We start from the raw sequence: 12,678 nt of genomic DNA, 5'->3' as shown, positions 1-12,678 counted from the left end.
ACGCTCCAGTACAGAGCTCTTAGCGCTTGATGAAGGTATTTGGACTAGAAGAGAGAATGGGTGCTAAGGTGGGGATAGAGGTTCCTGGGAAGCTCGGGCGAGGAAATGTGGCCACCCAAGCAGCAGAGCAGACCACTCACTTACGGTTCCCTTTAAGGAGCCTGGCAAGCTGAGAGGCTGAGCGAGCTAGCGAGAGGGAGGGGATCCGAGGGGTGGGGAGACGAGAGGGAGGGGACAGGGAGCGGGCACGCCACGTGACTCCGATGCCCAGTTTCTCTGCAAGTTTGACAGAAGTTTGAATCAGGCTCGAGGGCTTTTTGCAGGCAGCGGGGCTGCGGCAGCAGAAGGGCTTTCTCGAACGGCGGCAGCAGCAGCAGCAGCAGCAGCAACAGCAGCAGCAGCAGCGTCCCCAGTTCCCCAACCCGGCAAGACTGGATCCCGGCCCGCCGACGCGTGGTTACCGTCCAAGACCGCCTGCAAGCTGCCCCGCGGGCCGCCAGCCCCCAGGTCAGTCCCAGCCCCAGCCCCAGCTCCAGCCGCCTATCCAGGAGGCAGCCCAGCAGCGCGACCTGCCCCGGCTCCGGCAGCATGTCTACGACAGAGAGCTCCGGCCGATCTGCGGACAAGGACCCCCGGCAGCAGGTACGGCTCTGCTCCGGGAGGGTTTGCCCCTGCCCCAGCCTCTGTGTGGCCCCTGCCTCTGCCCCGGCCTCCCTGCTGCTGTCTCTGCTTGTGTCAAGTCCTCTCTGCGTGTCTTTCTGTTTCTTTACATGCTTCTAGCTGCCTTGGTCCCTCTCTGTGTGCCGTCTGCTTTCTCTAGTCTTTCTTTTCTGTCACTGTCACTCTGGCTGTCTTAGCCTCCCTTTCCCCCAGTCTCCTCCCTCTTCCCAGTGCTCTGCATCCCCATTAACGCCCCCTCGGACCCCTCCCCATTGCCCTGATGGCTCCCCCGGGGTCCTCGTCTCCCCAGGTGGACCGTCTTCTCTCAGGGCTGCGATGGAGGCGGCTGGAGGAACCACTGGGATTCATCAAAGTTCTTCAGTGGGTGAGTGAGTCCTCTAACTCGGTGTCTATTTCGGGAGCATGGGCTGTGACGCTGCCCCGAAGTAATGCAGTCCATACTGGGAGTGAGCCATGCTGGCCAGGGATTGGGGGTGGGGGTGGGGGGCTGTCATTGGCGGGGGGCGGGATTGTAGAGGGCGGTGGGTCATAACAGGTGTGGGCGGGGGGGAAGGAGAGAGGGCAAGAGTGAGCTAGGGGGCTACTTCCTAAGGACCCGGTTGCAGGACTGCAAAGGAGTAAGGCATTCGGAGTTAGGGAGTCGGCCCTTCTATGTGCAAGGATCCCCGGCCCAGCCCGCTCACATTTCACTCGGGCGAGAGGACCCGGGTGTAACCTTTCCAGAGCTCTGATCGGGCACATACCGAGCCTCAGCCCAGAGCCCCTGGAGGGGGGTGGGAAGGAGGGAGGGACAAGGAGCAGCCAACTCTGGACGGAGGGTGCTGAGGGCCAAGGCTACAAGGGGGGGGGGGGCTACCTTGGGGAAAACTCTCAGGCTCCAGGACCAGCGGGTCTGGGGCAGAGTCACTGGAGGGGATCGTCTTTTGGGTGTGATGTGGTGGAAGGAAAGGAGTCGAATGAATGGAGAGATAGAAGGAAGGAATTAATTTGCCTGAAAAGAGCTCTGTAAGTTTTAAAATGAAAAACACGGCAGGCAAGATGAGCCCTGGCAATAAGAGTGCTAGTCTAGGGGGCCAGCAGTTATAGTGGAAAGAGCACCAAATTAGGGGTTCAAAAGGCCTGGGTTCTTTAGTCCTGGATCTGTCACTAGCTAACGGTGTGATCTGGATTTAAGTCATTTATCATCTCTAGCCTCAGTCTTATCAGCTGTAAAGGGGGTGAGTATTGAATTGGACCATCCCTAAGGAGTCTTCCAGGTCTAACATTCTAGTGTTCTCAGTAAATTCAGTTCTGCCATTGGACTTGCTGGGTAACCTTGAGCAAGTCACTTCCTGTATTTGAGTGGCAGTTTCTACATCTGAAACAAGGTGGGGGGAAGGGGGACTGAGGGGATTTAAAATAAATTCTTCCAGCCTCCTCCTCTCACTTGCATTATGAGTCATAGATAGATTCTGCCCTCCCTAGAGCTTTTGTCCTCTTCCATAGGCCTTCCAATATTTCATTCAGCTCTTTCAAATCGAAAAGACTTTGGGGACCACTTAGTGAACTGTAGCAGAAGGAATTTGTTAGATAATCCATGTACCCTGTGATATATGTTAGTAAGTTTAAAAAATAAATGTTAGGATTCCAGTATAAATAAGCACCTAACATCTCATCAGGCAGGGAGTGAGCTAACTGGAGAAAAAGAGGTCAATGTGTTTAAAGTTCTTAGAGCTCATGGGAGGCAAATCCTGCAGCAGAGACAACGTGAAGCCTCTGGTAGGTCAGATGACAAACACCAAGCCTGGAATTCAGAGGGCAGGCAGCGTGGCCCAAGATCCTGACTGGAGACCCAGGCCCACTCCCCAGAGTTCCCACACCTGAACCAGGAGACATTACAGTGACTTTCCCCTGTGTCTGCTGCTTCAATATTTATTTAACTGATGGCTTCAGGGACCAGGCAGACCCAGGCCAACCTCCTGGACCTGGTCCTTCCACCCTACTACAACCCACAGGGTCATCTACACTTGCACTGAAGACGTTCATATGAGGATATTAATGCTGTGTCTAAGAAACTGACAGAGGAGAACCATTTTGAAAAACCCAGAGGGTTAGTACAACCTAAAATCTAAGTACAGAGTATTATCACTAAATCATAGAAACATAGCTAAGGGAAATTTGAGATGGACTGTCTAAAAGGGAAAGAAACACTGAGATTCCTAGACCATAGGATTATCTCCCTGACAGAGATTCTGAAAAGCTTTATCCCTTCTGCCTTCTCCCCCAGCCCCAAACCCATGCTAGTATTAGGGGCATTTGAAGGAAACCTTCCAAAAGGCTACACTAGAGGACGCTATCCAACCCTGTCCCCCAGGGGCCGTGCGGATGCCCTCGGAGTTAAGAACTGTTTGACCTTTATGATTCTTGACCTCTGATAAAGGGGTTATACAAAACACAGTCCCATCCCCTCCCCTGCAGGCAATTTTGGGGTGCTAGAGTTTTGCCGCTGAATTCAGTCTCCTTTCCCAGGGTCTGTTTCATAGTTAGACATGGTTTGCATTTTCTGCCACTGCCTCGGAGTTTAGTGGGGGGTTTGAGGATTGCCAGTCCTGAGCCTTTCTTTGTTGATGAGTTACCACAAAAATATGCAGGAACCAGCCACACTGGTGTGGGGTGAAAGAGATTTCAGTGTGAAGGAAGACCATAAATTGTCACTTGAGCTTTGTAACCATTTCCTTTTTGAAAGAATTAAACTCTAGTTATTGGTGAGGGTAGGGAAAGAGAAAAGAAAACAAATCGAATAGATATTGGAATGGTCATTGAAAACTTTTTTTCCACAAAAAATCCAAAGTTCTGCTGTCAAGATAAAGTCTTAAATGAAAGGAGTGAATGTCTCCATACCCAAGCTCCTAGCTTAAAGGTGTAGGAAAGGAAATGATTCAAAGGTGAGGAAGAGGGATGTTTTTTCTTTTCTTGGCAGGGTTTCCTCAAAGAACTGCTCCCTACTTATCTGAAACCGTCACAGCTAACATCTGGGAAACAGCACCTCTTGCCCTTCCCCCAGCTCACTCAGCAGCAAGCCAGCAGACACTGCCCAAGATCCTTTTGCTGTTTGTTGAGTCTGTGCTGGTCTAGAGAAATGACCCAGGCACAAAAAGATCATTCCTGCCAATGCTGGTTTCTTCACAAAACCTTAAGCCATTCCAATAGACTTTGCTGGTGTCATGCAGGTGTTACTCCTCAATACTCAATACTCAATACTCAATACTTTGGGCGTTACAAACAAATGGAATCACATTATGTCGTTCAGACAGGATCCACACTTGATAACCCAGTTGATGATTTCGGTCTTTGATCTTTGTTGTCTTGTCCAACTCTTCGTGACCCCATTTGGGGTTTTCTTGGCAAAGATACTGGAGTGGTTTGTCATTTCTTTCTCCAGCTCATTTTACAAAAGATGAGGAAACTGAGGCAAACAAGGTTAAGTGACTTGCCCAGTATCACCTAGCTAGTAGCTCAGATGAGATTTGAACTCAAATCTTTCTGACTTCAGGCCTGGCACTCCATGCACTGTGCCACAAGCATGATCTACATGAGGCCAATAGCTCGCTTTGGGGCCCCAAAGTCATTTGTGTGACTCTACTGTCTTTGCAATCAAAGTAAGTTACTTTTTTTTTTTTTGGTAAGGCAGTTGGGGTTAAGTGACTTGCCCAAGGTCACACATCTAGCACGCGTCAAATGTTTGGTCTGAGGCTGGATTTGAACTCAGGTCCTCCTGACTTCAGGGCCAGTGCTCTATACACTGTGCCACCTAGCTGCCCCCAAAGTAAGTTACTTTAAAGACAACCAAGTGTTGAAGTGGGCAAAGCACTGGGCCTGGAGTCAGGAAGACTTGAGTTCAAATAGAGCCTCAAATACTGAAAAGTTGTGTGACTGTGGGACAAATCACTTAACTTCTGTTTGCCTCAGTTTCCTCAGCAGTAAAATGAGGATAATAATAATAGGCCAGAGTTGTGAATATAAAATTAGATAATAGTTGTAAAGCACTTAAAACCTTAAAACACTACATAAATACATAGGTAAATTAATTAAAACTATGTAGTCCCGCAAATGTGTTAAGGGAGTTTCTGTAAGTGGAAACACTGATGCCCCAGAGAATTGCACAGGTTGTGTAGGCATTCAGATCTATGATGACTTGGAGGGAAATGAATTGGACTTCTGTGCCTGGAAGTCCCATATGCATTTCAAACTCAACTCTTTCAGAATTGAACTCATTCTCTTTCTCCCAAACCCCCAGCCTCCTCTTAACTTCCCAATTTCTACTGAAGGAAAAACCATCCTTCCAAGTTACCCAGTCTTGAAACCTAGTAGTAGTCATTCTCAACTCCAGACTCTCCCTCACCCCCACAGCCAGTCAGCTGCCAATCTTGCTAATCCTGTTCTCCTCAGCACCTCTCCAATCTGCCCCTTCTTTCTATTTATATCACAACTACTCTAGTTTAGGCCCTGGTTGCCTCTTGCCTAGACTCTTTCACTAGTTTCCTAATTGATCTCTTCATCTGATGCCTTCCTGCTCCAATCCAACCTCCAGCCAGCTGCCACGCTGATATTCCTAAAGTACAGCTCTGACCACATCATTCCTCTTCTCCAAAAGCCTCATTGGCTCCCAATCCCTCTGAAGGAAAATACAAACTGCTCTTTGGGCATTTAACATCCTTCCCAATCTGATTTTAGCCTATCTCTCCAGGCCAGGTACATATTACTCCCCCTCATTTATTCTACATTCCAGCCAAAATGGCCCACTTTCAATTCCCCACATATGATAGTCCAATTCCTGCCACCATACCATTTCACAGGCTGTGTCCCATGCCTAAAATGTTCTTTCTTCTCACCTCCACTTGAAATCACTAGTTCCTTTATGTGTGTGTGTGTGTGTGTGTGTGTGTGTATGTATGTATTTTGAGCTCACTTCTAGGTGAACATCCAGTAGAATGACAGCCCCTTGTGAGTACGGACTGTCTCCCTTTTGTGTTTATATACAAAGTTCTTAGCACAATGCCTGGCATATAAATGCCTAACTGATTTATGTTGGAAAAGGTCATCTCTCAACCATACTTCACTGACACGTCTTCTATAATGGGTCTCTTTTTTTCCCCATCATGTCCATGTCACCTAGCACCTAGGCATCATTATCACAAATAGCATTATTACTGGTTCATCTTGAACAAATCCACAAAATCAAAATGTCAGGATAAAAAATGGAGTGCAATTGTTGTGGAGGGGGAGTTTAAGAGGAGGCTACTTAATTTCCTGGTGTCCTGGATTAAAAGCAAGTGATTCTGTTCCCCAGGATTAATAACACCTCAGTACAAAGAAAATCTATTAGAGCATGAATGGAACCTTTCATCAAGCCTGAGGACCAATCTCATCTCTTTTCAAATGGAATGGGAAGGCAGGAAGAAAGGGAACCAGCATTTATTAAACACTTACTGTGTCCCAGGCACTGTGCTAAGCACATTACCAATAATATCTCATTTGATCCTCACCTTAACTCTATGAGATAGATGGTATTATGATCCCCATTTTATAATTGAGGAAACGGAGGCAGATAGAGGTTAAGTTACTTGCCCAGGGTCACACAGCTATATTTTAGGCTGGATTTGAATTCAGGTCTTCATGACTGCAGGCCCAGCGCTATACCCACTGAACACTAGCTGTCCTTCTCCAATTACCATATTTTCTCTTAGCAACAAATTTACAGGACGAGGAAGCTGGAGATTTGTTTCTGTGTGTGTTACCACAAGCACCCTAGGTCTATGAGCATAGCTTTTAAGGTTCTGCTGGGATGGGAGGACAGCACAAACCAGAAAGCTAGCAAACGCTGCCTCTTTCTGGGGCTCCCCGATTGACCTCCTGTTCCTGGAGTCCCTGACCAGCAAGCAGCTCTGCCTCTTTCAGTCTATTTGTTTAACTATGTTAATGCATTATTCCCAGGTCACAAGGGCAGTCTCACTTCTGTTCCCCAATGCTGCCTGTAGCTGAACCTTCTGGGACAGTGAGAGAAAGAAGTATTTGGTACTGGATTCCCCCAAGGCCCACAGTCCTCCCTGATAAAATAAAATGTAGCCATTGTAGCATATGGCTGGGGAATAGGATATTTAGGTTTAATTTTTTAAAAATACTGGTTAATAGTGAGTTTCAATCAGATTCAAATGTGGTTTACAGCTAGGTGGAACAGTGGATAGGTCTGAAGTCAGGAAGACATGAGTTCAAATCTAGCTTCAGACATAGCTGTGTGACCCTGAGCAAGTTATTTAATCTCTGTTTGCCTTAGTTTCTCGTCTGTAAAATAGGGATATAATAGCACCTACCTCCTAGGGTTGTTGTGAGGATCAAATGAACTAAATATTTGTAAACCACTTAGCATAGGGCCTGACACACAGCAAGTTCTATGTAAATACCTTTTATTAATATTATTTAAAATATTATTTTATTTTTCCCAATTACATGTAAAGACAATTTTTAACACTCATTTAAAAAAAATTTTTAGTTCTACATCCTTCCTGAGACAGCAAGCAATTTGATATAGGTTATACATGTACAATCATGCAAAACATATTAATATTATTATTCATTTTCAAAGCATCAGAATAGAATATACTTAATACCATATTTACTTTGTGTATAATTTAATCCGATGCTGAAGGCACTTCAGAATATGCAGGACCTCAGCACTATCATTACAAATATAAATTATTATCTATCACCATAAGTGTCCTGAGTACTGGTTAAGAGGAATTCAAGTTAGGGGATTGCAGGATATAAACGTATTTACTACTACAATTTGGCTATATTCACTTCTTCAGGCCTTTAGGCAACTAATTACTGTCCCTTATAAAACACAAGTCCCTTACAGGACATCGTTGTATGCAGTTCTAAGAACCATAAGCTAAGATAAGGAGAATACAAAGAGGAGTCAGAAAATTACAGAGATGATGAAAAAGTTAGGGAAATCCTTCAAGGAAAGGCTGAGTCAGGAGCTGTTAAACTTCAAAAGGAGGAAGCTTATGGGGTGACAGACATAGAAATCGTAGACTCTTGGAGCTAGAAGGGTCCTTCGAGATCACTTAATGCAAACTTCTTACTTTATAGATGAGGCAGCGACTGGAGTCCAGAGAAGGTAAAATGCCTTCTGGGACACTACTCCATGGTCACTAATACACGAAGGATTGCTATGGAGAAGGGATTCTTAGCATTTTTGTATGTGTGTCATGGATCCCTTTAGCTGTTTGGTAAAGCCTATGGACCCCTTCTCAGAATAATGTTTTTTAAACATACAAAATGAAACACATTGGTTTACAAAGAAAGCCAGTTATATTAAAATAAAGATGTATTTTTTTTCTATCCAAGTTCATGGGGCCCTTGAAATCTATTCATGGATGCTGTGGGGGTCTGTGAAACCCTGTTGTAGAGAATGGTGAGCAACTGCTCTCTAGTCTCATCAAGAGGGAATGAGATCCAGTTTATACCTTCAAGTATATCTAGTAGACATTTTGGGGGTCCAGATATGTGATTTCATCAGTGTGGTTTGGGAACTAGATAAATTATTTGTAACATGGCGTCTTAGACAGTTGCCTAGGCCATTGAGAAGTCAAATGACTTGTGTATCATCACAAAGCTGGTATGAATCAGAGGCAGGGAATGCCCAGGTATCCCTAACTCTTCTCCATTTCCTCTATCCACTGCACTAGGCTGCCTCTCAAATAAGAAAGTATTTTTAGGCAGTGAAGATTGGTAGCTATTGGAATGGGTAAATGGAAAGATGTTGTACTTGTCTTCTAGAGAAGGTGTTAAAAATGAGATTCATCCTCATATGACTAGAATGTAAGCAGGAAAACAGCCTAAATGGCTTGCTAAGACTGATACTTTAAGGATTCAATTCCTTCAAACTTGGCCAGGTTTTACAGAAGTAAGTGGGTGCAACGGAACAGAACAACACCAGAGGGCAGTGTGGGGCCTTTACCTGATGTAGGCTAAGAGGGAAGCCTTTAGAATGGTCATCACAGAATTGTGGAATGTCAGAACTGGAAGGGACCTTAGAGGACATTTAGTCAGGCCCAAAGAGATGAAGAGATTTCCCAAAGCCAAGGGGCAGATTCAGGAATAGAACCCAGGATTTTTGACTCCCAAGCCAGCCCCCCCCCCCCAATTATGTCAGTGTTCTCCAGCCTATGTTCTATGAAACCAAGAAAGATGGTACTAGGAAGGTGAGTGGTGTAGGGTGGGGAATTTCAGTGTTAGTGATATTTTAACCTCTAAATTATTAACTCTGAAAATGTGCAAATATAAAAATACTTCTTATATGGAAAGTGTTTTGCTTCAAAAACAGGTTGAATTTCCTCTATTTTGTTCCAAAATTTCCCAGACACCTTGCTTTTTATCTTGGGTAATGTTCCATAGATCCATATGAGCTGTGGCCCAGATTTTATAGGTTCCATCACTATATTTCAAAACACCAAAGAACTCTGAACCCCACCATTAAGTATGTGTTTTGGGCACCTTAGGGAGGGGTTTGGGGCAGCTTGTGGTGCAGTGGATATAGTGCTGGGCCCTGGAGGAGGGAAGCCTCCTCTTTGTGAGTTCAAATTGGGTCTCAGACACTAGCTGTGTGACCCTGGGCATGTCACTTAACCCTGTTTGCCTTAATTCCTCTTCTGTAAAATGAACTGGAGAAGAAAATGGCAAACTACTCCAGTATCCTTGCCAAGAAAACCCCAAATGGGGTCAGGAAGAGTCAGAGACGACTGAAAAAAATGATAGAACAACAGCGAGGGATTTAAGTGATTTTTTAGTCCACCAGGTGGTTACAATTTAAAACACCTGGGAACAGAAGAACCAGTAGAGGAAGGTACAGATCATGAATAACAAACACTGAAAAGATATGTAGGCTGATAAAAATAAATGCTTATATTGTATACAAGCCAAGGGTAAGTATACTCAAGTGTATCCTTAAGAGGAAAATTGATAAGAACTAATTAGTACCAACTGCTGGCCCCCTTCCCTAACTAGACTCTAGTTATTCAAGTATCCTTCTCCCTAGCAGGAAGTTTGAAAGTGTCAGAAAGAGGAAGCCCATTGGGAATTTGCATTCCATCGAACCTCTCTACTACAGCAGCCCAAAAAAAAGGAGAGGGAAGGGGCTGGGGGAACTCTGCAAACTAAAGAAAAAAAAAAACAACTCAAATTATTCTGCTGCTTCGTTGGGCTTTTACTGTAGCAAATGATAGCAGGCCAACAGACGAGACAGGGAAAGTTTTAAATGCAGTAGGGAAACTCCAGTGGGGAAAAAGCAAAGGTTAAGAAACCAAGAGGAAGGTGTGTTTCCCAGTGCTATGAGCCAAGTTACTTTGCCAACGCAAGGCCAAAGCTGTCCTTGGAAGGACATCTGTCAAGAAAGGAGAGCTGTAAATACAGGGACCAAAGGGGTTACACATGTAACTCCATGTTTGACTCTACTTAAGTCCTGTTTCACTGACAATTCTTTCTCCACACCCTCCTACTGGGATCTCCCTTCACCTGCCATGTTACCTTTGTCCAGCAGCACCATACTAGGTAGGTATATCTATTCGGCAGGAAAGGTAGCTGAGAGTCTCTTCCTACTTGATTTGGAAATACAAATCTAAAGGCTTACCTGGTTCTCTTGGGTTTTTAACGTTCTATTCAAAGCTAGAGGATTCTTGGTATTACTCTGACTTGGAGAAGTTCTGTGGCTGAACCAGCATCTTAAGGAAGACAGATGTCAATGATTCTCCCATGGAATAGAGAATACCTTTGGGTTGTCCTGGGTCTTCTTATTTAGAAAGGGGAGGATTTTCCTTGAAACCACCCCTCCCAAACCCCACTGTATTCTAATCTTATTTATTTGGCAGGTTTGTTTATTTGCAAAATTTGTCAAGTACCCACCATCAGCACAGCATCTTGAGAAACTTACATTCTCAGAGATGGCTTCTTCTTCTCTCCCCACCATCCACACTCATACACATTTAGCCTGGTACTTGACCTTAAATGCTCTGACACTCTCGGGAGTTATAGAGCTGGAAGAACTAGAAGGGACCTTGTCTATTCCCTTCATTTTACAGGTGAGGAAATAGCCCACTACAAGTGAAGTGACTTGCTCAAATTCACACAGGGAGTAGGTAGCAGAGAGGATTGGAACCCAGGTCCCCTGACTCCAAGTCCAGCACTGTTTTCACTCTGTCACACTGGGTGTTCCATCTGGAAACCTGTGGAGGTTTGGGGTCAGGTAGGTGTGGTTTTACTGTCTCTTCAATAGGTCTTTCTCTTCCCCCCCTTTCCCAGCTCTTTGCTATTTTCGCCTTCGGGTGCTGCGGCTCCTACAGCGGCGAGACAGGGGCAACGGTGAGATGCAACAACGAAGCCAAGGACATGAGCTCCATCCTTGTTTTATTCGGCTATCCCTTCAGGTAAGCAGGTGGCCATTGCCACAAGGGTAGTCCCTCTCACTCAGGTGGCATCATCCACTTTGTGGTGGACAGATATGGAAAGAGGTAGGCATAATAAGATAAAGGGGAGGAAGGGACCTTGGTGATCATTTAGTGCAAGGGTTATTCACGTTTTGTGTGTGTGTCCTGGACCCCTTTTGGCAGCCTAGGGGAGCCTATGGACCTATTCTCAGAACTAAGTTTTTAAATGCATAAAATACAACACATAGGATTACTAAGGAAACAAATTATGTTGAAACGCAGTTAGCAAAAATATTTTAAAAATCAGATTCACAGACCGCTTGAAATCTGTCCCAGAGTAAATCTGGCTTTGGGTTGTAACTTTGGGTTATAGACCTCTTGCCAGCTGTGAAAGGGATGTCTAACCACTTACAGCTTCATGGTTTTCTTACTTGGCAGTAGCAGATAAAAGCTCTACAGCTGTGATAGGTGAATACTCAGAATGGGGAGGGTGAGATCCAGAGGCTTCACCTTGGCACTGACCCCAGCTCCTTCCTAGAGGCTATGAAATGTCTGCTAGAAAAAAATAAGATGAATATATTGGTGAAAATGGGTGCCTTTCACCCCTCTTCCTAGTAATTTCTCTTGGATCATTCTGATAGATAAGGCAGTTGGACAATGAAATGGATAGAGAGGACTTGGAGTTGGGAAAACCTGAGTTCAACTCCTACCTCACACACTTACCATCTGTGGGACCAAATGACAAATCACATAACGTCTCTGCCTTCCTCAGTTTCCTCATCTATGATGTGAAGGAATTGGCTTCTAAAGTCCATCTACATATATGATCCTGTGAATATGGGCCTGACAATAGACTGGGCATCCCTCTTCTAAGAACCAGTTTAGCTCATTACCAAAGGGCTGACCACCTGATGATAAATATTTGGCTATAGCAACTCACAAAGATCATTGACTTAGTCATAGAGGACTTGCAATTTATGCTGGAGAAGGAAGTATTCACATCAATGCAATCAAATGTCCCCAAAAGTCTCAAAGTATATGAACATACTACATATGTATAGATCTGTGCACACATGTTCCTCATAATGTTTGTAAAGCACTTTGCAAACCTTAAAATGCTCCATAAATGTCAACTATTATTATTCAGATAAGAGATTAGAACTAGAAAAACTTCATAATCTAGTGGGCAGAAAGTTTGCCTCAGTGCTAGGAAGACCTGGGTTCAGGCCTCACCTTTGACCCATCCTGGCTGTGGGACCCTGGTCAAGTCATTTCATCTCTCAGTGCTTGGGGAAACTCTCCTAAGACTCTCAAATGGTAGAGAAGGGGCCAACCTGCATTGACACAACCATCTAGGAGTTAGTTCCAAATAATAGGTCCAGTTTCTATCACTAGGTATATATTTATAAACACACATTCATACATGCATACACGCAAGGTAGATACGTAGATAGGCAGATAGATACACAGACAGATAGATAGATAGGTAGATAGATAGATAGATAGATAGATAGATAGATAGATAGATAGATAG

General features: G+C 44.7%; 1 protein-coding gene across 1 annotated transcript in view; it reads left to right on the top strand.

Annotated features, from left to right (window-relative positions):
• The first annotated feature begins 558 nt into the window (after positions 1 to 558).
• SYPL2 (synaptophysin like 2) overlaps positions 559 to 12,678 on the top strand; it is a 17,445-nt gene continuing 5,325 nt past the window's right edge. Inside the window, exons 1-3 of the mRNA XM_027856795.1 lie at positions 559 to 642; positions 971 to 1,045; positions 11,020 to 11,144. Of these exons, the coding sequence (XP_027712596.1) occupies positions 589 to 642; positions 971 to 1,045; positions 11,020 to 11,144 (254 nt within the window). The 5' untranslated portion in view covers positions 559 to 588. The remainder of the gene's footprint in view (positions 643 to 970; positions 1,046 to 11,019; positions 11,145 to 12,678) is intronic.

Source organism: Vombatus ursinus, unplaced genomic scaffold (assembly GCF_900497805.2).
Source record: "Vombatus ursinus unplaced genomic scaffold, bare-nosed wombat genome assembly UNPS02011613.1, whole genome shotgun sequence".
Taxonomy (NCBI): Eukaryota; Metazoa; Chordata; class Mammalia; order Diprotodontia; family Vombatidae; genus Vombatus; species Vombatus ursinus.
This window is presented reverse-complemented; position numbering and strand designations above follow the sequence as displayed.